The following is a 27,146-nucleotide window of genomic DNA, read 5'->3' as shown; positions in this document are numbered from 1 at the left end:
GGGCAGGGGAATGTGGAGGCGCGGTGTGGGGCTGCGGGGAGCGCGGCGGTGGGGAGGCGTCGGCGCTGCTGAGTCTGGAGGCAGCGCGTGCTGGAAGAGACGGGGCGTGTGGGGCAGGAGAAGGAGGGGAAGGGGCTTCAGGCTCACCTTGTTGACCGTGGAGGAGAAGGCACCAGGAGCAGCGTGTGAGAGAGAGAGGTGCTGGGCCAGCTTTTATGCTGGACCCTGAGGGGCGGGACAGCCTTTGCACAACGCGGTGTTTTGCAGCAAGAAGCTGTTGCGTGCCACAGCCTGGTGAGTAATGAGGTGGGGTGCGTTTTTCCCCCGCAGTTCTGCAATGCAGTGTCCTCCACTTGAGGACATGTCCACTTGGGCCTGGCGGCAGCTTTGAGGTGCAGATATTAGAGGCCAAAGGCTTGGTGTTGATGGCGCGTGTCAGGGCATGCAGAACATGTGACCGAAGCCTAGGAGGGGTGGGGTGTCGTCAGTGAGGTCATGCTGTGGCACTCGTGTGGTGTGTTTTGTGGGTGCGCTGGGAAGGAGGGGCTCCTTTTCCTCGCAGCCCCGGAAGGTTGGTCTGGGCTTTCTGCTGTTGCGGGCAGGAGCGGCAGCCCCCTCAGTGGCATTTGCTCCGTGCCTGCCTTGCTGCCAGCTTGCTAAGCCTGCCTTGAGGCCTGGCCTTTGCCACTGAGCGTGCTCTGTGCGTGCCTTGGTGCCTGCCTTGCTTGTAAGGTTGTAGCTGGGAGAAAGGGGTCTGCGTGTCTGGGCTTGTGCCCCCTGGGGTCCGTCCCTCGGGGTGTCGGTGCGGGCAGAGGCAGAGGAGGCCTTTTTGGGAGAGCAGGCCGTCATCCCGGCAGCCCTGGCTGAGAGCTCGCCGGTCCTGTGACGTGGGGAGCCCTGCCTGGCTCCGCCAGTGCTGGTGCTGCCCGTTCCGTAGCGAACCCCTTAGCTGTGGTGGCACGTTTGCAGCCCGGTGTCTGGCGTGCCACAGTGCTTGATGTGGGCCAGCTCACCAAGGCAGGTGAATTTCTGGAGAGCCCGTGAGTGTGGCGAGAGGCAGAGGTGGAGTGGGAGCGGCAGGCGGGGGAGGCTGGTGAGCCAGGGCCTTTGGGCTCTTTACTTGGGGTGAATGCCGAGGAGGGGAGGCCATTTCTCTGCACAGTGTGAGACGGGCAGAAAGAGAATTTGGAGATTGCCGAGGGGAGTTGGACGTAAGCACGCTGCACGGCGCAGCAGAGCGAGGCCCTGGTGGTGGTGGATGCATGCCGAAGGGTCGATGGATGGCAAGGCCTGCCCCAGTTGAGCCGGGATGAGCGTTTTGCAGGCTGTGTGTGGGGCGAGCCGTTGTTGTTGCTGAGGAAGAGGAAGGGAGTGGGAAGGTGTGCCTTGGGACTGGATGTACGGAAGTCCCTGGGTCCTGATGAGTCAGAGCCACGAATGCTGGGGGAGCTGGCTGATGTCCTTGGGAGGCCACTCTCGATTATCTTTTAAAGGTCATAGCTCCTGGGGGCAGTTGCGGGTGTCTAGAAGATTGCTCTTAGGCCTCCTGTCTTGCAGAAGGGCGGGAAGGAAGATGCGGGAGAGCAGAGGCTGGTGAGCCTGTCCTTGTTGCCAGGGGAGGTGATGGAGAAAATCCTCCGCGGAAGCGTTGCCAAGCTGCTGAAGGACAAGAAAGTGATGAGGAGCCGTCAGCATGGATTTACCAAGAGGGAATCGTGCTTGACTGACCTCCCTGTCTTCTGTGTTGGAGTGGCTAGCTTTGTGGACAAGGAGAGAGACGTGGCTGGTGTTCACTTCAGCTTTGTAGAAGAGCCTTTGACGCTGTCTCCCCTTGCGCGCTCACAGGCTGTGGGGGCAGCCGTGTTCAGCATCCTCGTCTATGATCCGGGCAGTGGGATGGAGCGTCCCCACAGCAAGTTGGCAGGTGGTAACCCTCCTTTTCAGAAAGGTCAAGAGGAAGACCCAGGTTAACGACAGGTCGGTCAGCGTCACCTCCGTGCCTGGCGGGATCGTGGAGCAGATCCTCCTGGAAAGTATGCCAAGGCACCTGGAAAAGGGAGGCGTGACTGCTGACGGCCAACATGGCTTCACAGAGGGCAAAGCGTGCCTGACAAATGGGGTGGCCTTCTATGACAGGAATAAGGCATTGGTGGGTAAGGGAAGAGCGACTGGCGTCACGTCCCTGGACTTGTGCAGAGCATTTGATACTGTCCCGCGCAACATCCTTGTCTCTAAAATGGAGAGATGCGGACTTGGTGGGTGGACCGCTCGGTGTGTGATTGGCTGGATGGGTGCTCTCAATGAGTTGCAATGAAAGGCTCGATGTCCGAGTGGAGCCCAGTGATGAGTGGTGTCCCTCAGGGGTCCGTGCTGGGGCCAGTATGATTTAACATCTTTGTTAGGGCCACGGACAGTGGGCTGGAGTGTGCAGCCTCGGCAAGTTTGCGGATGACGCCAAGCTGAGTGTTGCGGTTGATGCTCTAGAGGGAAGGGATGCCATGCAGAGGGACCGTGGCAGGCTTGGGAGGTGGGCCCGTGCAAAGCTCGTGGAGTGCCACAAGGCCAAGTGCCAGGGGCAATCCCAAAGATGGCTGCAGGCCGGGCGGCGAGTGCATTGAGAGCAGCCCTGCGGAGAAGGACTTGGCGGTATTGGTGGATGGAGAACTGAGTATGAGCCGGCAACGTTCGCGCGGAGCCCAGAAAGCCAGTCGTATGCCAGGTTGCGTCAAAAGCAGCGTGGCCGGCAGGTCGAGGGAGGTGATTCTCCCTCCCTACTCGGCTCTGGTGAGAGTGGAGTACTGCATTCGGCTCTGAAGGCCCCCAGCATGAGAAAGGCGTGGACCTGCTCGAGCGGGTCCAGAGGAGGGCCACAAAGATGAGGAGGAGGTGCAGCACCTCCCCTTTGCAGACAGGCTGAGAGAGTTGGGATCGTTTAGCCGGGAGAAGAGGAGGCTTTGTGGAGACCTTGCAGCGGCCATGCGGTACTATGAGGGGGCCCTCAGGAAAGATGGGGAGGGCCTCCTGACCAGGGAGTGTAGTGATAAGACGACAGGTAACGGATTTAACGTGAGAGAGGGTAGCTTTAGGTTAGATATGAGAAAGAAATTCTTTCCCGTGAGGTCGGTGAGATGCTGGAAGAAGTTGCCTAGAGCAGCTGTGGCTGCCCCCTGCCTGGAGCTGTTCAAGGCCAGGCTGGACGGTGCTTTGAGCAAGCTGGTGTGGTGGAAGGCGTCCGTGCCCACGGCAGAGGGCTTGGAGCTAGATGATCTTGAAGGTCCCTTCCAACCCAAACCCTTTGACGACTCTATCCCCTCCCTGTTCTTACCTCGACCCGCAAACCGTTTTGTTGTGTTCTCTCTCCCCTTTCCAGCTGAGGAGGGGGAGTGATAGAGCGGCTTGGCGGGCACCTGGCATCCAGCCAAAGTGAACCCAGCGCACAGGAGGAGCTTGCGTCAGAGGCATGGGTGGAAGTGCATTAGCGTGTCCAAGCCTTTGTTTGGGCAAGTGAAGGGCTTGTGTCACGGGCTGGAAGCCCACCGGCTTGCCAGCAGGTGGTGTTGCTGCGGCGATACTTCCTAAGAGAGGTCTTGTGGTCCTTGTCCACCCACCCCGATGGCCTGTTGAGTCCCGGTTCTGTGCCGGGTGAGGCTGGAAGAGCCTTAGAAGAAAGGAAGAGGAGGCACCTGAGGCTGGCATGCGGGAGAACTTTATTGAGGCAAAGGAGTGAAATGGCAGGAGCACCAAGGGGAAGGGAGCGGGTCTGAGGTGCAAGTAGGGCGGCCGTCAGCCGAGGGCTCCTTTCCTTGCAGTAGACTTTTCCAGAGCACCGAGGTCTTCCTGCCTTGCAGTGGGAGCAGCGCGGCGGAGGTGCCTCGGTGGTCTTTGGCTTGTGAGAAGGTGTTTGCAGCAGAGAGTACCGGATGTAGCTGTAGGGGCGATGCAAAGAAGACAGTGGCAGAAGAGGAGGAGGTAGGTAGCTCATGTTTCCAGGCACCGCGGGCTGGCCCCTTCGCTGCTTGCTTTGTGCCTTGAGGGGCGGAGGAGCCACGGACGGCGAGCCCATGCGGCAGCAGGAGCCTGAAGGTAGGTCCTCAATCCGTGACTTGGCTTCTAGCGTGTGGTTGGCTGGTATCAGGGGTGGTGTAAGGAGCCCTTAGCAGGGCAGGCAGGCTCTTCTGGCACCGTAGCAGCCCAGGCCTCCGAAGCCATAGCCGAAGCCGCCGGAGGAGACGGGCACTCCCTGGGAGCTGAGGATGTTGCCCACGGCAGCCGATGAGGACGATCCGACGGCGGTGCTCTGGGGGAAGGAGCTGAGGATGGGTCCCGGCAGGGTGACCAGCACGGCGGGAGGCTGGATGACGACGCGGGATTCTTCACACTGCCTGACGCAGGGCTCGTTGCAGCTGTTAGCCAGCGGGGTGGGTCCGCAGGGGCTGCAGAGGTTGTTGCAGGCCATGTCTGTGGTGTGGAGGGGCCCTGTAAGAGAGGGTGTTGAGGAAGCGGAGGGTGGTGGGGGCGCGAGGGGTGGCGTTACAGGAGGGCAGGGGAATGTGGAGGCGCGGTGTGGGGCTGCGGGGAGCGCGGCGGTGGGGAGGCGTCGGCGCTGCTGAGTCTGGAGGCAGCGCGTGCTGGAAGAGACGGGGCGTGTGGGGCAGGAGAAGGAGGGGAAGGGGCTTCAGGCTCACCTTGTTGACCGTGGAGGAGAAGGCACCAGGAGCAGCGTGTGAGAGAGAGAGGTGCTGGGCCAGCTTTTATGCTGGACCCTGAGGGGCGGGACAGCCTTTGCACAACGCGGTGTTTTGCAGCAAGAAGCTGTTGCGTGCCACAGCCTGGTGAGTAATGAGGTGGGGTGCGTTTTTCCCCCGCAGTTCTGCAATGCAGTGTCCTCCACTTGAGGACATGTCCACTTGGGCCTGGCGGCAGCTTTGAGGTGCAGATATTAGAGGCCAAAGGCTTGGTGTTGATGGCGCGTGTCAGGGCATGCAGAACATGTGACCGAAGCCTAGGAGGGGTGGGGTGTCGTCAGTGAGGTCATGCTGTGGCACTCGTGTGGTGTGTTTTGTGGGTGCGCTGGGAAGGAGGGGCTCCTTTTCCTCGCAGCCCCGGAAGGTTGGTCTGGGCTTTCTGCTGTTGCGGGCAGGAGCGGCAGCCCCCTCAGTGGCATTTGCTCCGTGCCTGCCTTGCTGCCAGCTTGCTAAGCCTGCCTTGAGGCCTGGCCTTTGCCACTGAGCGTGCTCTGTGCGTGCCTTGGTGCCCGCCTTGCTTGTAAGGTTGTAGCTGGGAGAAAGGGGTCTGCGTGTCTGGGCTTGTGCCCCCTGGGGTCCGTCCCTCGGGGTGTCGGTGCGGGCAGAGGCAGAGGAGGCCTTTTTGGGAGAGCAGGCCGTCATCCCGGCAGCCCTGGCTGAGAGCTCGCCGGTCCTGTGACGTGGGGAGCCCTGCCTGGCTCCGCCAGTGCTGGTGCTGCCCGTTCCGTAGCGAACCCCTTAGCTGTGGTGGCACGTTTGCAGCCCGGTGTCTGGCGTGCCACAGTGCTTGATGTGGGCCAGCTCACCAAGGCAGGTGAATTTCTGGAGAGCCCGTGAGTGTGGCGAGAGGCAGAGGTGGAGTGGGAGCGGCAGGCGGGGGAGGCTGGTGAGCCAGGGCCTTTGGGCTCTTTACTTGGGGTGAATGCCGAGGAGGGGAGGCCATTTCTCTGCACAGTGTGAGACGGGCAGAAAGAGAATTTGGAGATTGCCGAGGGGAGTTGGACGTAAGCACGCTGCACGGCGCAGCAGAGCGAGGCCCTGGTGGTGGTGGATGCATGCCGAAGGGTCGATGGATGGCAAGGCCTGCCCCAGTTGAGCCGGGATGAGCGTTTTGCAGGCTGTGTGTGGGGCGAGCCGTTGTTGTTGCTGAGGAAGAGGAAGGGAGTGGGAAGGTGTGCCTTGGGACTGGATGTACGGAAGTCCCTGGGTCCTGATGAGTCAGAGCCACGAATGCTGGGGGAGCTGGCTGATGTCCTTGGGAGGCCACTCTCGATTATCTTTTAAAGGTCATAGCTCCTGGGGGCAGTTGCGGGTGTCTAGAAGATTGCTCTTAGGCCTCCTGTCTTGCAGAAGGGCGGGAAGGAAGATGCGGGAGAGCAGAGGCTGGTGAGCCTGTCCTTGTTGCCAGGGGAGGTGATGGAGAAAATCCTCCGCGGAAGCGTTGCCAAGCTGCTGAAGGACAAGAAAGTGATGAGGAGCCGTCAGCATGGATTTACCAAGAGGGAATCGTGCTTGACTGACCTCCCTGTCTTCTGTGTTGGAGTGGCTAGCTTTGTGGACAAGGAGAGAGACGTGGCTGGTGTTCACTTCAGCTTTGTAGAAGAGCCTTTGACGCTGTCTCCCCTTGCGCGCTCACAGGCTGTGGGGGCAGCCGTGTTCAGCATCCTCGTCTATGATCCGGGCAGTGGGATGGAGCGTCCCCACAGCAAGTTGGCAGGTGGTAACCCTCCTTTTCAGAAAGGTCAAGAGGAAGACCCAGGTTAACGACAGGTCGGTCAGCGTCACCTCCGTGCCTGGCGGGATCGTGGAGCAGATCCTCCTGGAAAGTATGCCAAGGCACCTGGAAAAGGGAGGCGTGACTGCTGACGGCCAACATGGCTTCACAGAGGGCAAAGCGTGCCTGACAAATGGGGTGGCCTTCTATGACAGGATTAAGGCATTGGTGGGTAAGGGAAGAGCGACTGGCGTCACGTCCCTGGACTTGTGCAGAGCATTTGATACTGTCCCGCGCAACATCCTTGTCTCTAAAATGGAGAGATGCGGACTTGGTGGGTGGACCGCTCGGTGTGTGATTGGCTGGATGGGTGCTCTCAATGAGTTGCAATGAAAGGCTCGATGTCCGAGTGGAGCCCAGTGATGAGTGGTGTCCCTCAGGGGTCCGTGCTGGGGCCAGTATGATTTAACATCTTTGTTAGGGCCACGGACAGTGGGCTGGAGTGTGCAGCCTCGGCAAGTTTGCGGATGACGCCAAGCTGAGTGTTGCGGTTGATGCTCTAGAGGGAAGGGATGCCATGCAGAGGGACCGTGGCAGGCTTGGGAGGTGGGCCCGTGCAAAGCTCGTGGAGTGCCACAAGGCCAAGTGCCAGGGGCAATCCCAAAGATGGCTGCAGGCCGGGCGGCGAGTGCATTGAGAGCAGCCCTGCGGAGAAGGACTTGGCGGTATTGGTGGATGGAGAACTGAGTATGAGCCGGCAACGTTCGCGCGGAGCCCAGAAAGCCAGTCGTATGCCAGGTTGCGTCAAAAGCAGCGTGGCCGGCAGGTCGAGGGAGGTGATTCTCCCTCCCTACTCGGCTCTGGTGAGAGTGGAGTACTGCATTCGGCTCTGAAGGCCCCCAGCATGAGAAAGGCGTGGACCTGCTCGAGCGGGTCCAGAGGAGGGCCACAAAGATGAGGAGGAGGTGCAGCACCTCCCCTTTGCAGACAGGCTGAGAGAGTTGGGATCGTTTAGCCGGGAGAAGAGGAGGCTTTGTGGAGACCTTGCAGCGGCCATGCGGTACTATGAGGGGGCCCTCAGGAAAGATGGGGAGGGCCTCCTGACCAGGGAGTGTAGTGATAAGACGACAGGTAACGGATTTAACGTGAGAGAGGGTAGCTTTAGGTTAGATATGAGAAAGAAATTCTTTCCCGTGAGGTCGGTGAGATGCTGGAAGAAGTTGCCTAGAGCAGCTGTGGCTGCCCCCTGCCTGGAGCTGTTCAAGGCCAGGCTGGACGGTGCTTTGAGCAAGCTGGTGTGGTGGAAGGCGTCCGTGCCCACGGCAGAGGGCTTGGAGCTAGATGATCTTGAAGGTCCCTTCCAACCCAAACCCTTTGACGACTCTATCCCCTCCCTGTTCTTACCTCGACCCGCAAACCGTTTTGTTGTGTTCTCTCTCCCCTTTCCAGCTGAGGAGGGGGAGTGATAGAGCGGCTTGGCGGGCACCTGGCATCCAGCCAAAGTGAACCCAGCGCACAGGAGGAGCTTGCGTCAGAGGCATGGGTGGAAGTGCATTAGCGTGTCCAAGCCTTTGTTTGGGCAAGTGAAGGGCTTGTGTCACGGGCTGGAAGCCCACCGGCTTGCCAGCAGGTGGTGTTGCTGCGGCGATACTTCCTAAGAGAGGTCTTGTGGTCCTTGTCCACCCACCCCGATGGCCTGTTGAGTCCCGGTTCTGTGCCGGGTGAGGCTGGAAGAGCCTTAGAAGAAAGGAAGAGGAGGCACCTGAGGCTGGCATGCGGGAGAACTTTATTGAGGCAAAGGAGTGAAATGGCAGGAGCACCAAGGGGAAGGGAGCGGGTCTGAGGTGCAAGTAGGGCGGCCGTCAGCCGAGGGCTCCTTTCCTTGCAGTAGACTTTTCCAGAGCACCGAGGTCTTCCTGCCTTGCAGTGGGAGCAGCGCGGCGGAGGTGCCTCGGTGGTCTTTGGCTTGTGAGAAGGTGTTTGCAGCAGAGAGTACCGGATGTAGCTGTAGGGGCGATGCAAAGAAGACAGTGGCAGAAGAGGAGGAGGTAGGTAGCTCATGTTTCCAGGCACCGCGGGCTGGCCCCTTCGCTGCTTGCTTTGTGCCTTGAGGGGCGGAGGAGCCACGGACGGCGAGCCCATGCGGCAGCAGGAGCCTGAAGGTAGGTCCTCAATCCGTGACTTGGCTTCTAGCGTGTGGTTGGCTGGTATCAGGGGTGGTGTAAGGAGCCCTTAGCAGGGCAGGCAGGCTCTTCTGGCACCGTAGCAGCCCAGGCCTCCGAAGCCATAGCCGAAGCCGCCGGAGGAGACGGGCACTCCCTGGGAGCTGAGGATGTTGCCCACGGCAGCCGATGAGGACGATCCGACGGCGGTGCTCTGGGGGAAGGAGCTGAGGATGGGTCCCGGCAGGGTGACCAGCACGGCGGGAGGCTGGATGACGACGCGGGATTCTTCGCACTGCCTGACGCAGGGCTCGTTGCAGCTGTTAGCCAGCGGGGTGGGTCCGCAGGGGCTGCAGAGGTTGTTGCAGGCCATGTCTGTGGTGTGGAGGGGCCCTGTAAGAGAGGGTGTTGAGGAAGCGGAGGGTGGTGGGGGCGCGAGGGGTGGCGTTACAGGAGGGCAGGGGAATGTGGAGGTGCGGTGTGGGGCTGCGGGGAGCGCGGCGGTGGGGAGGCGTCGGCGCTGCTGAGTCTGGAGGCAGCGCGTGCTGGAAGAGACGGGGCGTGTGGGGCAGGAGAAGGAGGGGAAGGGGCTTCAGGCTCACCTTGTTGACCGTGGAGGAGAAGGCACCAGGAGCAGCGTGTGAGAGAGAGAGGTGCTGGGCCAGCTTTTATGCTGGACCCTGAGGGGCGGGACAGCCTTTGCACAACGCGGTGTTTTGCAGCAAGAAGCTGTTGCGTGCCACAGCCTGGTGAGTAATGAGGTGGGGTGCGTTTTTCCCCCGCAGTTCTGCAATGCAGTGTCCTCCACTTGAGGACATGTCCACTTGGGCCTGGCGGCAGCTTTGAGGTGCAGATATTAGAGGCCAAAGGCTTGGTGTTGATGGCGCGTGTCAGGGCATGCAGAACATGTGACCGAAGCCTAGGAGGGGTGGGGTGTCGTCAGTGAGGTCATGCTGTGGCACTCGTGTGGTGTGTTTTGTGGGTGCGCTGGGAAGGAGGGGCTCCTTTTCCTCGCAGCCCCGGAAGGTTGGTCTGGGCTTTCTGCTGTTGCGGGCAGGAGCGGCAGCCCCCTCAGTGGCATTTGCTCCGTGCCTGCCTTGCTGCCAGCTTGCTAAGCCTGCCTTGAGGCCTGGCCTTTGCCACTGAGCGTGCTCTGTGCGTGCCTTGGTGCCTGCCTTGCTTGTAAGGTTGTAGCTGGGAGAAAGGGGTCTGCGTGTCTGGGCTTGTGCCCCCTGGGGTCCGTCCCTCGGGGTGTCGGTGCGGGCAGAGGCAGAGGAGGCCTTTTTGGGAGAGCAGGCCGTCATCCCGGCAGCCCTGGCTGAGAGCTCGCCGGTCCTGTGACGTGGGGAGCCCTGCCTGGCTCCGCCAGTGCTGGTGCTGCCCGTTCCGTAGCGAACCCCTTAGCTGTGGTGGCACGTTTGCAGCCCGGTGTCTGGCGTGCCACAGTGCTTGATGTGGGCCAGCTCACCAAGGCAGGTGAATTTCTGGAGAGCCCGTGAGTGTGGCGAGAGGCAGAGGTGGAGTGGGAGCGGCAGGCGGGGGAGGCTGGTGAGCCAGGGCCTTTGGGCTCTTTACTTGGGGTGAATGCCGAGGAGGGGAGGCCATTTCTCTGCACAGTGTGAGACGGGCAGAAAGAGAATTTGGAGATTGCCGAGGGGAGTTGGACGTAAGCACGCTGCACGGCGCAGCAGAGCGAGGCCCTGGTGGTGGTGGATGCATGCCGAAGGGTCGATGGATGGCAAGGCCTGCCCCAGTTGAGCCGGGATGAGCGTTTTGCAGGCTGTGTGTGGGGCGAGCCGTTGTTGTTGCTGAGGAAGAGGAAGGGAGTGGGAAGGTGTGCCTTGGGACTGGATGTACGGAAGTCCCTGGGTCCTGATGAGTCAGAGCCACGAATGCTGGGGGAGCTGGCTGATGTCCTTGGGAGGCCACTCTCGATTATCTTTTAAAGGTCATAGCTCCTGGGGGCAGTTGCGGGTGTCTAGAAGATTGCTCTTAGGCCTCCTGTCTTGCAGAAGGGCGGGAAGGAAGATGCGGGAGAGCAGAGGCTGGTGAGCCTGTCCTTGTTGCCAGGGGAGGTGATGGAGAAAATCCTCCGCGGAAGCGTTGCCAAGCTGCTGAAGGACAAGAAAGTGATGAGGAGCCGTCAGCATGGATTTACCAAGAGGGAATCGTGCTTGACTGACCTCCCTGTCTTCTGTGTTGGAGTGGCTAGCTTTGTGGACAAGGAGAGAGACGTGGCTGGTGTTCACTTCAGCTTTGTAGAAGAGCCTTTGACGCTGTCTCCCCTTGCGCGCTCACAGGCTGTGGGGGCAGCCGTGTTCAGCATCCTCGTCTATGATCCGGGCAGTGGGATGGAGCGTCCCCACAGCAAGTTGGCAGGTGGTAACCCTCCTTTTCAGAAAGGTCAAGAGGAAGACCCAGGTTAACGACAGGTCGGTCAGCGTCACCTCCGTGCCTGGCGGGATCGTGGAGCAGATCCTCCTGGAAAGTATGCCAAGGCACCTGGAAAAGGGAGGCGTGACTGCTGACGGCCAACATGGCTTCACAGAGGGCAAAGCGTGCCTGACAAATGGGGTGGCCTTCTATGACAGGAATAAGGCATTGGTGGGTAAGGGAAGAGCGACTGGCGTCACGTCCCTGGACTTGTGCAGAGCATTTGATACTGTCCCGCGCAACATCCTTGTCTCTAAAATGGAGAGATGCGGACTTGGTGGGTGGACCGCTCGGTGTGTGATTGGCTGGATGGGTGCTCTCAATGAGTTGCAATGAAAGGCTCGATGTCCGAGTGGAGCCCAGTGATGAGTGGTGTCCCTCAGGGGTCCGTGCTGGGGCCAGTATGATTTAACATCTTTGTTAGGGCCACGGACAGTGGGCTGGAGTGTGCAGCCTCGGCAAGTTTGCGGATGACGCCAAGCTGAGTGTTGCGGTTGATGCTCTAGAGGGAAGGGATGCCATGCAGAGGGACCGTGGCAGGCTTGGGAGGTGGGCCCGTGCAAAGCTCGTGGAGTGCCACAAGGCCAAGTGCCAGGGGCAATCCCAAAGATGGCTGCAGGCCGGGCGGCGAGTGCATTGAGAGCAGCCCTGCGGAGAAGGACTTGGCGGTATTGGTGGATGGAGAACTGAGTATGAGCCGGCAACGTTCGCGCGGAGCCCAGAAAGCCAGTCGTATGCCAGGTTGCGTCAAAAGCAGCGTGGCCGGCAGGTCGAGGGAGGTGATTCTCCCTCCCTACTCGGCTCTGGTGAGAGTGGAGTACTGCATTCGGCTCTGAAGGCCCCCAGCATGAGAAAGGCATGGACCTGCTCGAGCGGGTCCAGAGGAGGGCCACAAAGATGAGGAGGAGGTGCAGCACCTCCCCTTTGCAGACAGGCTGAGAGAGTTGGGATCGTTTAGCCGGGAGAAGAGGAGGCTTTGTGGAGACCTTGCAGCGGCCATGCGGTACTATGAGGGGGCCCTCAGGAAAGATGGGGAGGGCCTCCTGACCAGGGAGTGTAGTGATAAGACGACAGGTAACGGATTTAACGTGAGAGAGGGTAGCTTTAGGTTAGATATGAGAAAGAAATTCTTTCCCGTGAGGTCGGTGAGATGCTGGAAGAAGTTGCCTAGAGCAGCTGTGGCTGCCCCCTGCCTGGAGCTGTTCAAGGCCAGGCTGGACGGTGCTTTGAGCAAGCTGGTGTGGTGGAAGGCGTCCGTGCCCACGGCAGAGGGCTTGGAGCTAGATGATCTTGAAGGTCCCTTCCAACCCAAACCCTTTGACGACTCTATCCCCTCCCTGTTCTTACCTCGACCCGCAAACCGTTTTGTTGTGTTCTCTCTCCCCTTTCCAGCTGAGGAGGGGGAGTGATAGAGCGGCTTGGCGGGCACCTGGCATCCAGCCAAAGTGAACCCAGCGCACAGGAGGAGCTTGCGTCAGAGGCATGGGTGGAAGTGCATTAGCGTGTCCAAGCCTTTGTTTGGGCAAGTGAAGGGCTTGTGTCACGGGCTGGAAGCCCACCGGCTTGCCAGCAGGTGGTGTTGCTGCGGCGATACTTCCTAAGAGAGGTCTTGTGGTCCTTGTCCACCCACCCCGATGGCCTGTTGAGTCCCGGTTCTGTGCCGGGTGAGGCTGGAAGAGCCTTAGAAGAAAGGAAGAGGAGGCACCTGAGGCTGGCATGCGGGAGAACTTTATTGAGGCAAAGGAGTGAAATGGCAGGAGCACCAAGGGGAAGGGAGCGGGTCTGAGGTGCAAGTAGGGCGGCCGTCAGCCGAGGGCTCCTTTCCTTGCAGTAGACTTTTCCAGAGCACCGAGGTCTTCCTGCCTTGCAGTGGGAGCAGCGCGGCGGAGGTGCCTCGGTGGTCTTTGGCTTGTGAGAAGGTGTTTGCAGCAGAGAGTACCGGATGTAGCTGTAGGGGCGATGCAAAGAAGACAGTGGCAGAAGAGGAGGAGGTAGGTAGCTCATGTTTCCAGGCACCGCGGGCTGGCCCCTTCGCTGCTTGCTTTGTGCCTTGAGGGGCGGAGGAGCCACGGACGGCGAGCCCATGCGGCAGCAGGAGCCTGAAGGTAGGTCCTCAATCCGTGACTTGGCTTCTAGCGTGTGGTTGGCTGGTATCAGGGGTGGTGTAAGGAGCCCTTAGCAGGGCAGGCAGGCTCTTCTGGCACCGTAGCAGCCCAGGCCTCCGAAGCCATAGCCGAAGCCGCCGGAGGAGACGGGCACTCCCTGGGAGCTGAGGATGTTGCCCACGGCAGCCGATGAGGACGATCCGACGGCGGTGCTCTGGGGGAAGGAGCTGAGGATGGGTCCCGGCAGGGTGACCAGCACGGCGGGAGGCTGGATGACGACGCGGGATTCTTCGCACTGCCTGACGCAGGGCTCGTTGCAGCTGTTAGCCAGCGGGGTGGGTCCGCAGGGGCTGCAGAGGTTGTTGCAGGCCATGTCTGTGGTGTGGAGGGGCCCTGTAAGAGAGGGTGTTGAGGAAGCGGAGGGTGGTGGGGGCGCGAGGGGTGGCGTTACAGGAGGGCAGGGGAATGTGGAGGCGCGGTGTGGGGCTGCGGGGAGCGCGGCGGTGGGGAGGCGTCGGCGCTGCTGAGTCTGGAGGCAGCGCGTGCTGGAAGAGACGGGGCGTGTGGGGCAGGAGAAGGAGGGGAAGGGGCTTCAGGCTCACCTTGTTGACCGTGGAGGAGAAGGCACCAGGAGCAGCGTGTGAGAGAGAGAGGTGCTGGGCCAGCTTTTATGCTGGACCCTGAGGGGCGGGACAGCCTTTGCACAACGCGGTGTTTTGCAGCAAGAAGCTGTTGCGTGCCACAGCCTGGTGAGTAATGAGGTGGGGTGCGTTTTTCCCCCGCAGTTCTGCAATGCAGTGTCCTCCACTTGAGGACATGTCCACTTGGGCCTGGCGGCAGCTTTGAGGTGCAGATATTAGAGGCCAAAGGCTTGGTGTTGATGGCGCGTGTCAGGGCATGCAGAACATGTGACCGAAGCCTAGGAGGGGTGGGGTGTCGTCAGTGAGGTCATGCTGTGGCACTCGTGTGGTGTGTTTTGTGGGTGCGCTGGGAAGGAGGGGCTCCTTTTCCTCGCAGCCCCGGAAGGTTGGTCTGGGCTTTCTGCTGTTGCGGGCAGGAGCGGCAGCCCCCTCAGTGGCATTTGCTCCGTGCCTGCCTTGCTGCCAGCTTGCTAAGCCTGCCTTGAGGCCTGGCCTTTGCCACTGAGCGTGCTCTGTGCGTGCCTTGGTGCCTGCCTTGCTTGTAAGGTTGTAGCTGGGAGAAAGGGGTCTGCGTGTCTGGGCTTGTGCCCCCTGGGGTCCGTCCCTCGGGGTGTCGGTGCGGGCAGAGGCAGAGGAGGCCTTTTTGGGAGAGCAGGCCGTCATCCCGGCAGCCCTGGCTGAGAGCTCGCCGGTCCTGTGACGTGGGGAGCCCTGCCTGGCTCCGCCAGTGCTGGTGCTGCCCGTTCCGTAGCGAACCCCTTAGCTGTGGTGGCACGTTTGCAGCCCGGTGTCTGGCGTGCCACAGTGCTTGATGTGGGCCAGCTCACCAAGGCAGGTGAATTTCTGGAGAGCCCGTGAGTGTGGCGAGAGGCAGAGGTGGAGTGGGAGCGGCAGGCGGGGGAGGCTGGTGAGCCAGGGCCTTTGGGCTCTTTACTTGGGGTGAATGCCGAGGAGGGGAGGCCATTTCTCTGCACAGTGTGAGACGGGCAGAAAGAGAATTTGGAGATTGCCGAGGGGAGTTGGACGTAAGCACGCTGCACGGCGCAGCAGAGCGAGGCCCTGGTGGTGGTGGATGCATGCCGAAGGGTCGATGGATGGCAAGGCCTGCCCCAGTTGAGCCGGGATGAGCGTTTTGCAGGCTGTGTGTGGGGCGAGCCGTTGTTGTTGCTGAGGAAGAGGAAGGGAGTGGGAAGGTGTGCCTTGGGACTGGATGTACGGAAGTCCCTGGGTCCTGATGAGTCAGAGCCACGAATGCTGGGGGAGCTGGCTGATGTCCTTGGGAGGCCACTCTCGATTATCTTTTAAAGGTCATAGCTCCTGGGGGCAGTTGCGGGTGTCTAGAAGATTGCTCTTAGGCCTCCTGTCTTGCAGAAGGGCGGGAAGGAAGATGCGGGAGAGCAGAGGCTGATGAGCCTGTCCTTGTTGCCAGGGGAGGTGATGGAGAAAATCCTCCGCGGAAGCGTTGCCAAGCTGCTGAAGGACAAGAAAGTGATGAGGAGCCGTCAGCATGGATTTACCAAGAGGGAATCGTGCTTGACTGACCTCCCTGTCTTCTGTGTTGGAGTGGCTAGCTTTGTGGACAAGGAGAGAGACGTGGCTGGTGTTCACTTCAGCTTTGTAGAAGAGCCTTTGACGCTGTCTCCCCTTGCGCGCTCACAGGCTGTGGGGGCAGCCGTGTTCAGCATCCTCGTCTATGATCCGGGCAGTGGGATGGAGCGTCCCCACAGCAAGTTGGCAGGTGGTAACCCTCCTTTTCAGAAAGGTCAAGAGGAAGACCCAGGTTAACGACAGGTCGGTCAGCGTCACCTCCGTGCCTGGCGGGATCGTGGAGCAGATCCTCCTGGAAAGTATGCCAAGGCACCTGGAAAAGGGAGGCGTGACTGCTGACGGCCAACATGGCTTCACAGAGGGCAAAGCGTGCCTGACAAATGGGGTGGCCTTCTATGACAGGATTAAGGCATTGGTGGGTAAGGGAAGAGCGACTGGCGTCACGTCCCTGGACTTGTGCAGAGCATTTGATACTGTCCCGCGCAACATCCTTGTCTCTAAAATGGAGAGATGCGGACTTGGTGGGTGGACCGCTCGGGGTGTGATTGGCTGGATGGGTGCTCTCAATGAGTTGCAATGAAAGGCTCGATGTCCGAGTGGAGCCCAGTGATGAGTGGTGTCCCTCAGGGGTCCGTGCTGGGGCCAGTATGATTTAACATCTTTGTTAGGGCCACGGACAGTGGGCTGGAGTGTGCAGCCTCGGCAAGTTTGCGGATGACGCCAAGCTGAGTGTTGCGGTTGATGCTCTAGAGGGAAGGGATGCCATGCAGAGGGACCGTGGCAGGCTTGGGAGGTGGGCCCGTGCAAAGCTCGTGGAGTGCCACAAGGCCAAGTGCCAGGGGCAATCCCAAAGATGGCTGCAGGCCGGGCGGCGAGTGCATTGAGAGCAGCCCTGCGGAGAAGGACTTGGCGGTATTGGTGGATGGAGAACTGAGTATGAGCCGGCAACGTTCGCGCGGAGCCCAGAAAGCCAGTCGTATGCCAGGTTGCGTCAAAAGCAGCGTGGCCGGCAGGTCGAGGGAGGTGATTCTCCCTCCCTACTCGGCTCTGGTGAGAGTGGAGTACTGCATTCGGCTCTGAAGGCCCCCAGCATGAGAAAGGCGTGGACCTGCTCGAGCGGGTCCAGAGGAGGGCCACAAAGATGAGGAGGAGGTGCAGCACCTCCCCTTTGCAGACAGGCTGAGAGAGTTGGGATCGTTTAGCCGGGAGAAGAGGAGGCTTTGTGGAGACCTTGCAGCGGCCATGCGGTACTATGAGGGGGCCCTCAGGAAAGATGGGGAGGGCCTCCTGACCAGGGAGTGTAGTGATAAGACGACAGGTAACGGATTTAACGTGAGAGAGGGTAGCTTTAGGTTAGATATGAGAAAGAAATTCTTTCCCGTGAGGTCGGTGAGATGCTGGAAGAAGTTGCCTAGAGCAGCTGTGGCTGCCCCCTGCCTGGAGCTGTTCAAGGCCAGGCTGGACGGTGCTTTGAGCAAGCTGGTGTGGTGGAAGGCGTCCGTGCCCACGGCAGAGGGCTTGGAGCTAGATGATCTTGAAGGTCCCTTCCAACCCAAACCCTTTGACGACTCTATCCCCTCCCTGTTCTTACCTCGACCCGCAAACCGTTTTGTTGTGTTCTCTCTCCCCTTTCCAGCTGAGGAGGGGGAGTGATAGAGCGGCTTGGCGGGCACCTGGCATCCAGCCAAAGTGAACCCAGCGCACAGGAGGAGCTTGCGTCAGAGGCATGGGTGGAAGTGCATTAGCGTGTCCAAGCCTTTGTTTGGGCAAGTGAAGGGCTTGTGTCACGGGCTGGAAGCCCACCGGCTTGCCAGCAGGTGGTGTTGCTGCGGCGATACTTCCTAAGAGAGGTCTTGTGGTCCTTGTCCACCCACCCCGATGGCCTGTTGAGTCCCGGTTCTGTGCCGGGTGAGGCTGGAAGAGCCTTAGAAGAAAGGAAGAGGAGGCACCTGAGGCTGGCATGCGGGAGAACTTTATTGAGGCAAAGGAGTGAAATGGCAGGAGCACCAAGGGGAAGGGAGCGGGTCTGAGGTGCAAGTAGGGCGGCCGTCAGCCGAGGGCTCCTTTCCTTGCAGTAGACTTTTCCAGAGCACCGAGGTCTTCCTGCCTTGCAGTGGGAGCAGCGCGGCGGAGGTGCCTCGGTGGTCTTTGGCTTGTGAGAAGGTGTTTGCAGCAGAGAGTACCGGATGTAGCTGTAGGGGCGATGCAAAGAAGACAGTGGCAGAAGAGGAGGAGGTAGGTAGCTCATGTTTCCAGGCACCGCGGGCTGGCCCCTTCGCTGCTTGCTTTGTGCCTTGAGGGGCGGAGGAGCCACGGACGGCGAGCCCATGCGGCAGCAGGAGCCTGAAGGTAGGTCCTCAATCCGTGACTTGGCTTCTAGCGTGTGGTTGGCTGGTATCAGGGGTGGTGTAAGGAGCCCTTAGCAGGGCAGGCAGGCTCTTCTGGCACCGTAGCAGCCCAGGCCTCCGAAGCCATAGCCGAAGCCGCCGGAGGAGACGGGCACTCCCTGGGAGCTGAGGATGTTGCCCACGGCAGCCGATGAGGACGATCCGACGGCGGTGCTCTGGGGGAAGGAGCTGAGGATGGGTCCCGGCAGGGTGACCAGCACGGCGGGAGGCTGGATGACGACGCGGGATTCTTCGCACTGCCTGACGCAGGGCTCGTTGCAGCTGTTAGCCAGCGGGGTGGGTCCGCAGGGGCTGCAGAGGTTGTTGCAGGCCATGTCTGTGGTGTGGAGGGGCCCTGTAAGAGAGGGTGTTGAGGAAGCGGAGGGTGGTGGGGGCGCGAGGGGTGGCGTTACAGGAGGGCAGGGGAATGTGGAGGCGCGGTGTGGGGCTGCGGGGAGCGCGGCGGTGGGGAGGCGTCGACGCTGCTGAGTCTGGAGGCAGCGCGTGCTGGAAGAGACGGGGCGTGTGGGGCAGGAGAAGGAGGGGAAGGGGCTTCAGGCTCACCTTGTTGACCGTGGAGGAGAAGGCACCAGGAGCAGCGTGTGAGAGAGAGAGGTGCTGGGCCAGCTTTTATGCTGGACCCTGAGGGGCGGGACAGCCTTTGCACAACGCGGTGTTTTGCAGCAAGAAGCTGTTGCGTGCCACAGCCTGGTGAGTAATGAGGTGGGGTGCGTTTTTCCCCCGCAGTTCTGCAATGCAGTGTCCTCCACTTGAGGACATGTCCACTTGGGCCTGGCGGCAGCTTTGAGGTGCAGATATTAGAGGCCAAAGGCTTGGTGTTGATGGCGCGTGTCAGGGCATGCAGAACATGTGACCGAAGCCTAGGAGGGGTGGGGTGTCGTCAGTGAGGTCATGCTGTGGCACTCGTGTGGTGTGTTTTGTGGGTGCGCTGGGAAGGAGGGGCTCCTTTTCCTCGCAGCCCCGGAAGGTTGGTCTGGGCTTTCTGCTGTTGCGGGCAGGAGCGGCAGCCCCCTCAGTGGCATTTGCTCCGTGCCTGCCTTGCTGCCAGCTTGCTAAGCCTGCCTTGAGGCCTGGCCTTTGCCACTGAGCGTGCTCTGTGCGTGCCTTGGTGCCTGCCTTGCTTGTAAGGTTGTAGCTGGGAGAAAGGGGTCTGCGTGTCTGGGCTTGTGCCCCCTGGGGTCCGTCCCTCGGGGTGTCGGTGCGGGCAGAGGCAGAGGAGGCCTTTTTGGGAGAGCAGGCCGTCATCCCGGCAGCCCTGGCTGAGAGCTCGCCGGTCCTGTGACGTGGGGAGCCCTGCCTGGCTCCGCCAGTGCTGGTGCTGCCCGTTCCGTAGCGAACCCCTTAGCTGTGGTGGCACGTTTGCAGCCCGGTGTCTGGCGTGCCACAGTGCTTGATGTGGGCCAGCTCACCAAGGCAGGTGAATTTCTGGAGAGCCCGTGAGTGTGGCGAGAGGCAGAGGTGGAGTGGGAGCGGCAGGCGGGGGAGGCTGGTGAGCCAGGGCCTTTGGGCTCTTTACTTGGGGTGAATGCCGAGGAGGGGAGGCCATTTCTCTGCACAGTGTGAGACGGGCAGAAAGAGAATTTGGAGATTGCCGAGGGGAGTTGGACGTAAGCACGCTGCACGGCGCAGCAGAGCGAGGCCCTGGTGGTGGTGGATGCATGCCGAAGGGTCGATGGATGGCAAGGCCTGCCCCAGTTGAGCCGGGATGAGCGTTTTGCAGGCTGTGTGTGGGGCGAGCCGTTGTTGTTGCTGAGGAAGAGGAAGGGAGTGGGAAGGTGTGCCTTGGGACTGGATGTACGGAAGTCCCTGGGTCCTGATGAGTCAGAGCCACGAATGCTGGGGGAGCTGGCTGATGTCCTTGGGAGGCCACTCTCGATTATCTTTTAAAGGTCATAGCTCCTGGGGGCAGTTGCGGGTGTCTAGAAGATTGCTCTTAGGCCTCCTGTCTTGCAGAAGGGCGGGAAGGAAGATGCGGGAGAGCAGAGGCTGGTGAGCCTGTCCTTGTTGCCAGGGGAGGTGATGGAGAAAATCCTCCGCGGAAGCGTTGCCAAGCTGCTGAAGGACAAGAAAGTGATGAGGAGCCGTCAGCATGGATTTACCAAGAGGGAATCGTGCTTGACTGACCTCCCTGTCTTCTGTGTTGGAGTGGCTAGCTTTGTGGACAAGGAGAGAGACGTGGCTGGTGTTCACTTCAGCTTTGTAGAAGAGCCTTTGACGCTGTCTCCCCTTGCGCGCTCACAGGCTGTGGGGGCAGCCGTGTTCAGCATCCTCGTCTATGATCCGGGCAGTGGGATGGAGCGTCCCCACAGCAAGTTGGCAGGTGGTAACCCTCCTTTTCAGAAAGGTCAAGAGGAAGACCCAGGTTAACGACAGGTCGGTCAGCGTCACCTCCGTGCCTGGCGGGATCGTGGAGCAGATCCTCCTGGAAAGTATGCCAAGGCACCTGGAAAAGGGAGGCGTGACTGCTGACGGCCAACATGGCTTCACAGAGGGCAAAGCGTGCCTGACAAATGGGGTGGCCTTCTATGACAGGAATAAGGCATTGGTGGGTAAGGGAAGAGCGACTGGCGTCACGTCCCTGGACTTGTGCAGAGCATTTGATACTGTCCCGCGCAACATCCTTGTCTCTAAAATGGAGAGATGCGGACTTGGTGGGTGGACCGCTCGGTGTGTGATTGGCTGGATGGGTGCTCTCAATGAGTTGCAATGAAAGGCTCGATGTCCGAGTGGAGCCCAGTGATGAGTGGTGTCCCTCAGGGGTCCGTGCTGGGGCCAGTATGATTTAACATCTTTGTTAGGGCCACGGACAGTGGGCTGGAGTGTGCAGCCTCGGCAAGTTTGCGGATGACGCCAAGCTGAGTGTTGCGGTTGATGCTCTAGAGGGAAGGGATGCCATGCAGAGGGACCGTGGCAGGCTTGGGAGGTGGGCCCGTGCAAAGCTCGTGGAGTGCCACAAGGCCAAGTGCCAGGGGCAATCCCAAAGATGGCTGCAGGCCGGGCGGCGAGTGCATTGAGAGCAGCCCTGCGGAGAAGGACTTGGCGGTATTGGTGGATGGAGAACTGAGTATGAGCCGGCAACGTTCGCGCGGAGCCCAGAAAGCCAGTCGTATGCCAGGTTGCGTCAAAAGCAGCGTGGCCGGCAGGTCGAGGGAGGTGATTCTCCCTCCCTACTCGGCTCTGGTGAGAGTGGAGTACTGCATTCGGCTCTGAAGGCCCCCAGCATGAGAAAGGCGTGGACCTGCTCGAGCGGGTCCAGAGGAGGGCCACAAAGATGAGGAGGAGGTGCAGCACCTCCCCTTTGCAGACAGGCTGAGAGAGTTGGGATCGTTTAGCCGGGAGAAGAGGAGGCTTTGTGGAGACCTTGCAGCGGCCATGCGGTACTATGAGGGGGCCCTCAGGAAAGATGGGGAGGGCCTCCTGACCAGGGAGTGTAGTGATAAGACGACAGGTAACGGATTTAACGTGAGAGAGGGTAGCTTTAGGTTAGATATGAGAAAGAAATTCTTTCCCGTGAGGTCGGTGAGATGCTGGAAGAAGTTGCCTAGAGCAGCTGTGGCTGCCCCCTGCCTGGAGCTGTTCAAGGCCAGGCTGGACGGTGCTTTGAGCAAGCTGGTGTGGTGGAAGGCGTCCGTGCCCACGGCAGAGGGCTTGGAGCTAGATGATCTTGAAGGTCCCTTCCAACCCAAACCCTTTGACGACTCTATCCCCTCCCTGTTCTTACCTCGACCCGCAAACCGTTTTGTTGTGTTCTCTCTCCCCTTTCCAGCTGAGGAGGGGGAGTGATAGAGCGGCTTGGCGGGCACCTGGCATCCAGCCAAAGTGAACCCAGCGCACAGGAGGAGCTTGCGTCAGAGGCATGGGTGGAAGTGCATTAGCGTGTCCAAGCCTTTGTTTGGGCAAGTGAAGGGCTTGTGTCACGGGCTGGAAGCCCACCGGCTTGCCAGCAGGTGGTGTTGCTGCGGCGATACTTCCTAAGAGAGGTCTTGTGGTCCTTGTCCACCCACCCCGATGGCCTGTTGAGTCCCGGTTCTGTGCCGGGTGAGGCTGGAAGAGCCTTAGAAGAAAGGAAGAGGAGGCACCTGAGGCTGGCATGCGGGAGAACTTTATTGAGGCAAAGGAGTGAAATGGCAGGAGCACCAAGGGGAAGGGAGCGGGTCTGAGGTGCAAGTAGGGCGGCCGTCAGCCGAGGGCTCCTTTCCTTGCAGTAGACTTTTCCAGAGCACCGAGGTCTTCCTGCCTTGCAGTGGGAGCAGCGCGGCGGAGGTGCCTCGGTGGTCTTTGGCTTGTGAGAAGGTGTTTGCAGCAGAGAGTACCGGATGTAGCTGTAGGGGCGATGCAAAGAAGACAGTGGCAGAAGAGGAGGAGGTAGGTAGCTCATGTTTCCAGGCACCGCGGGCTGGCCCCTTCGCTGCTTGCTTTGTGCCTTGAGGGGCGGAGGAGCCACGGACGGCGAGCCCATGCGGCAGCAGGAGCCTGAAGGTAGGTCCTCAATCCGTGACTTGGCTTCTAGCGTGTGGTTGGCTGGTATCAGGGGTGGTGTAAGGAGCCCTTAGCAGGGCAGGCAGGCTCTTCTGGCACCGTAGCAGCCCAGGCCTCCGAAGCCATAGCCGAAGCCGCCGGAGGAGACGGGCACTCCCTGGGAGCTGAGGATGTTGCCCACGGCAGCCGATGAGGACGATCCGACGGCGGTGCTCTGGGGGAAGGAGCTGAGGATGGGTCCCGGCAGGGTGACCAGCACGGCGGGAGGCTGGATGACGACGCGGGATTCTTCGCACTGCCTGACGCAGGGCTCGTTGCAGCTGTTAGCCAGCGGGGTGGGTCCGCAGGGGCTGCAGAGGTTGTTGCAGGCCATGTCTGTGGTGTGGAGGGGCCCTGTAAGAGAGGGTGTTGAGGAAGCGGAGGGTGGTGGGGGCGCGAGGGGTGGCGTTACAGGAGGGCAGGGGAATGTGGAGGCGCGGTGTGGGGCTGCGGGGAGCGCGGCGGTGGGGAGGCGTCGGCGCTGCTGAGTCTGGAGGCAGCGCGTGCTGGAAGAGACGGGGCGTGTGGGGCAGGAGAAGGAGGGGAAGGGGCTTCAGGCTCACCTTGTTGACCGTGGAGGAGAAGGCACCAGGAGCAGCGTGTGAGAGAGAGAGGTGCTGGGCCAGCTTTTATGCTGGACCCTGAGGGGCGGGACAGCCTTTGCACAACGCGGTGTTTTGCAGCAAGAAGCTGTTGCGTGCCACAGCCTGGTGAGTAATGAGGTGGGGTGCGTTTTTCCCCCGCAGTTCTGCAATGCAGTGTCCTCCACTTGAGGACATGTCCACTTGGGCCTGGCGGCAGCTTTGAGGTGCAGATATTAGAGGCCAAAGGCTTGGTGTTGATGGCGCGTGTCAGGGCATGCAGAACATGTGACCGAAGCCTAGGAGGGGTGGGGTGTCGTCAGTGAGGTCATGCTGTGGCACTCGTGTGGTGTGTTTTGTGGGTGCGCTGGGAAGGAGGGGCTCCTTTTCCTCGCAGCCCCGGAAGGTTGGTCTGGGCTTTCTGCTGTTGCGGGCAGGAGCGGCAGCCCCCTCAGTGGCATTTGCTCCGTGCCTGCCTTGCTGCCAGCTTGCTAAGCCTGCCTTGAGGCCTGGCCTTTGCCACTGAGCGTGCTCTGTGCGTGCCTTGGTGCCTGCCTTGCTTGTAAGGTTGTAGCTGGGAGAAAGGGGTCTGCGTGTCTGGGCTTGTGCCCCCTGGGGTCCGTCCCTCGGGGTGTCGGTGCGGGCAGAGGCAGAGGAGGCCTTTTTGGGAGAGCAGGCCGTCATCCCGGCAGCCCTGGCTGAGAGCTCGCCGGTCCTGTGACGTGGGGAGCCCTGCCTGGCTCCGCCAGTGCTGGTGCTGCCCGTTCCGTAGCGAACCCCTTAGCTGTGGTGGCACGTTTGCAGCCCGGTGTCTGGCGTGCCACAGTGCTTGATGTGGGCCAGCTCACCAAGGCAGGTGAATTTCTGGAGAGCCCGTGAGTGTGGCGAGAGGCAGAGGTGGAGTGGGAGCGGCAGGCGGGGGAGGCTGGTGAGCCAGGGCCTTTGGGCTCTTTACTTGGGGTGAATGCCGAGGAGGGGAGGCCATTTCTCTGCACAGTGTGAGACGGGCAGAAAGAGAATTTGGAGATTGCCGAGGGGAGTTGGACGTAAGCACGCTGCACGGCGCAGCAGAGCGAGGCCCTGGTGGTGGTGGATGCATGCCGAAGGGTCGATGGATGGCAAGGCCTGCCCCAGTTGAGCCGGGATGAGCGTTTTGCAGGCTGTGTGTGGGGCGAGCCGTTGTTGTTGCTGAGGAAGAGGAAGGGAGTGGGAAGGTGTGCCTTGGGACTGGATGTACGGAAGTCCCTGGGTCCTGATGAGTCAGAGCCACGAATGCTGGGGGAGCTGGCTGATGTCCTTGGGAGGCCACTCTCGATTATCTTTTAAAGGTCATAGCTCCTGGGGGCAGTTGCGGGTGTCTAGAAGATTGCTCTTAGGCCTCCTGTCTTGCAGAAGGGCGGGAAGGAAGATGCGGGAGAGCAGAGGCTGGTGAGCCTGTCCTTGTTGCCAGGGGAGGTGATGGAGAAAATCCTCCGCGGAAGCGTTGCCAAGCTGCTGAAGGACAAGAAAGTGATGAGGAGCCATCAGCATGGATTTACCAAGAGGGAATCGTGCTTGACTGACCTCCCTGTCTTCTGTGTTGGGCTGGCTAGCTTTGTGGACAAGGAGAGAGACGTGGCTGGTGTTCACTTCAGCTTTGTAGAAGAGCCTTTGACGCTGTCTCCCCTTGCGCGCTCACAGGCTGTGGGGGCAGCCGTGTTCAGCATCCTCGTCTATGATCCGGGCAGTGGGATGGAGCGTCCCCACAGCAAGTTGGCAGGTGGTAACCCTCCTTTTCAGAAAGGTCAAGAGGAAGACCCAGGTTAACGACAGGTCGGTCAGCGTCACCTCCGTGCCTGGCGGGATCGTGGAGCAGATCCTCCTGGAAAGTATGCCAAGGCACCTGGAAAAGGGAGGCGTGACTGCTGACGGCCAACATGGCTTCACAGAGGGCAAAGCGTGCCTGACAAATGGGGTGGCCTTCTATGACAGGATTAAGGCATTGGTGGGTAAGGGAAGAGCGACTGGCGTCACGTCCCTGGACTTGTGCAGAGCATTTGATACTGTCCCGCGCAACATCCTTGTCTCTAAAATGGAGAGATGCGGACTTGGTGGGTGGACCGCTCGGGGTGTGATTGGCTGGATGGGTGCTCTCAATGAGTTGCAATGAAAGGCTCGATGTCCGAGTGGAGCCCAGTGATGAGTGGTGTCCCTCAGGGGTCCGTGCTGGGGCCAGTATGATTTAACATCTTTGTTAGGGCCACGGACAGTGGGCTGGAGTGTGCAGCCTTGGCAAGTTTGCGGATGACGCCAAGCTGAGTGTTGCGGTTGATGCTCTAGAGGGAAGGGATGCCATGCAGAGGGACCGTGGCAGGCTTGGGAGGTGGGCCCGTGCAAAGCTCGTGGAGTGCCACAAGGCCAAGTGCCAGGGGCAATCCCAAAGATGGCTGCAGGCCGGGCGGCGAGTGCATTGAGAGCAGCCCTGCGGAGAAGGACTTGGCGGTATTGGTGGATGGAGAACTGAGTATGAGCCGGCAACGTTCGCGCGGAGCCCAGAAAGCCAGTCGTATGCCAGGTTGCGTCAAAAGCAGCGTGGCCGGCAGGTCGAGGGAGGTGATTCTCCCTCCCTACTCGGCTCTGGTGAGAGTGGAGTACTGCATTCGGCTCTGAAGGCCCCCAGCATGAGAAAGGCGTGGACCTGCTCGAGCGGGTCCAGAGGAGGGCCACAAAGATGAGGAGGAGGTGCAGCACCTCCCCTTTGCAGACAGGCTGAGAGAGTTGGGATCGTTTAGCCGGGAGAAGAGGAGGCTTTGTGGAGACCTTGCAGCGGCCATGCGGTACTATGAGGGGGCCCTCAGGAAAGATGGGGAGGGCCTCCTGACCAGGGAGTGTAGTGATAAGACGACAGGTAACGGATTTAACGTGAGAGAGGGTAGCTTTAGGTTAGATATGAGAAAGAAATTCTTTCCCGTGAGGTCGGTGAGATGCTGGAAGAAGTTGCCTAGAGCAGCTGTGGCTGCCCCCTGCCTGGAGCTGTTCAAGGCCAGGCTGGACGGTGCTTTGAGCAAGCTGGTGTGGTGGAAGGCGTCCGTGCCCACGGCAGAGGGCTTGGAGCTAGATGATCTTGAAGGTCCCTTCCAACCCAAACCCTTTGACGACTCTATCCCCTCCCTGTTCTTACCTCGACCCGCAAACCGTTTTGTTGTGTTCTCTCTCCCCTTTCCAGCTGAGGAGGGGGAGTGATAGAGCGGCTTGGCGGGCACCTGGCATCCAGCCAAAGTGAACCCAGCGCACAGGAGGAGCTTGCGTCAGAGGCATGGGTGGAAGTGCATTAGCGTGTCCAAGCCTTTGTTTGGGCAAGTGAAGGGCTTGTGTCACGGGCTGGAAGCCCACCGGCTTGCCAGCAGGTGGTGTTGCTGCAGCGATACTTCCTAAGAGAGGTCTTGTGGTCCTTGTCCACCCACCCCGATGGCCTGTTGAGTCCCGGTTCTGTGCCGGGTGAGGCTGGAAGAGCCTTAGAAGAAAGGAAGAGGAGGCACCTGAGGCTGGCATGCGGGAGAACTTTATTGAGGCAAAGGAGTGAAATGGCAGGAGCACCAAGGGGAAGGGAGCGGGTCTGAGGTGCAAGTAGGGCGGCCGTCAGCCGAGGGCTCCTTTCCTTGCAGTAGACTTTTCCAGAGCACCGAGGTCTTCCTGCCTTGCAGTGGGAGCAGCGCGGCGGAGGTGCCTCGGTGGTCTTTGGCTTGTGAGAAGGTGTTTGCAGCAGAGAGTACCGGATGTAGCTGTAGGGGCGATGCAAAGAAGACAGTGGCAGAAGAGGAGGAGGTAGGTAGCTCATGTTTCCAGGCACCGCGGGCTGGCCCCTTCGCTGCTTGCTTTGTGCCTTGAGGGGCGGAGGAGCCACGGACGGCGAGCCCATGCGGCAGCAGGAGCCTGAAGGTAGGTCCTCAATCCGTGACTTGGCTTCTAGCGTGTGGTTGGCTGGTATCAGGGGTGGTGTAAGGAGCCCTTAGCAGGGCAGGCAGGCTCTTCTGGCACCGTAGCAGCCCAGGCCTCCGAAGCCATAGCCGAAGCCGCCGGAGGAGACGGGCACTCCCTGGGAGCTGAGGATGTTGCCCACGGCAGCCGATGAGGACGATCCGACGGCGGTGCTCTGGGGGAAGGAGCTGAGGATGGGTCCCGGCAGGGTGACCAGCACGGCGGGAGGCTGGATGACGACGCGGGATTCTTCGCACTGCCTGACGCAGGGCTCGTTGCAGCTGTTAGCCAGCGGGGTGGGTCCGCAGGGGCTGCAGAGGTTGTTGCAGGCCAT

At 60.5% G+C, this 27,146-nt stretch overlaps 6 protein-coding genes across 6 annotated transcripts; all 6 read right to left on the bottom strand.

Moving 5' to 3' along the window:
- Positions 1-4,153: 4,153 nt before the first annotated feature.
- LOC308060237 (feather keratin-like) lies at positions 4,154-4,456 on the bottom strand (the record flags this gene model as incomplete). The annotated part of the gene is made up of 1 exon (XM_080378704.1): positions 4,154-4,456. The coding sequence occupies one exon, from the start codon at positions 4,454-4,456 to the stop codon at positions 4,154-4,156; it is 303 nt and encodes a 100-aa protein (XP_080234830.1).
- Positions 4,457-8,691: 4,235 nt separating this feature from the next.
- On the bottom strand, positions 8,692-8,994 carry LOC308060236 (feather keratin-like; the record flags this gene model as incomplete). The annotated part of the gene is made up of 1 exon (XM_080378703.1): positions 8,692-8,994. One exon carries the CDS (start codon positions 8,992-8,994, stop codon positions 8,692-8,694), a length of 303 nt encoding a protein of 100 aa, XP_080234829.1.
- Positions 8,995-13,229: 4,235 nt separating this feature from the next.
- LOC308060235 (feather keratin-like) lies at positions 13,230-13,532 on the bottom strand (the record flags this gene model as incomplete). The annotated part of the gene is made up of 1 exon (XM_080378702.1): positions 13,230-13,532. One exon carries the CDS (start codon positions 13,530-13,532, stop codon positions 13,230-13,232), a length of 303 nt encoding a protein of 100 aa, XP_080234828.1.
- Positions 13,533-17,767: 4,235 nt separating this feature from the next.
- On the bottom strand, positions 17,768-18,070 carry LOC308060234 (feather keratin-like; the record flags this gene model as incomplete). Its single annotated transcript, XM_080378701.1, has 1 exon — positions 17,768-18,070. One exon carries the CDS (start codon positions 18,068-18,070, stop codon positions 17,768-17,770), a length of 303 nt encoding a protein of 100 aa, XP_080234827.1.
- Positions 18,071-22,305: 4,235 nt separating this feature from the next.
- On the bottom strand, positions 22,306-22,608 carry LOC308060233 (feather keratin-like; the record flags this gene model as incomplete). Its single annotated transcript, XM_080378700.1, has 1 exon — positions 22,306-22,608. The coding sequence occupies one exon, from the start codon at positions 22,606-22,608 to the stop codon at positions 22,306-22,308; it is 303 nt and encodes a 100-aa protein (XP_080234826.1).
- A 4,235-nt stretch (positions 22,609-26,843) lies between these two features.
- On the bottom strand, positions 26,844-27,146 carry LOC308060232 (feather keratin-like; the record flags this gene model as incomplete). Its single annotated transcript, XM_080378699.1, has 1 exon — positions 26,844-27,146. One exon carries the CDS (start codon positions 27,144-27,146, stop codon positions 26,844-26,846), a length of 303 nt encoding a protein of 100 aa, XP_080234825.1.

The sequence above is a fragment of the Falco punctatus genome (assembly GCF_963210335.1).
Source record: "Falco punctatus genome assembly, chromosome: 3".
In the NCBI taxonomy this organism is placed as follows: Eukaryota; Metazoa; Chordata; class Aves; order Falconiformes; family Falconidae; genus Falco; species Falco punctatus.
Note: the sequence above shows the minus strand (reverse complement) of the source record. Positions and strands in the feature narration are given on the sequence as shown.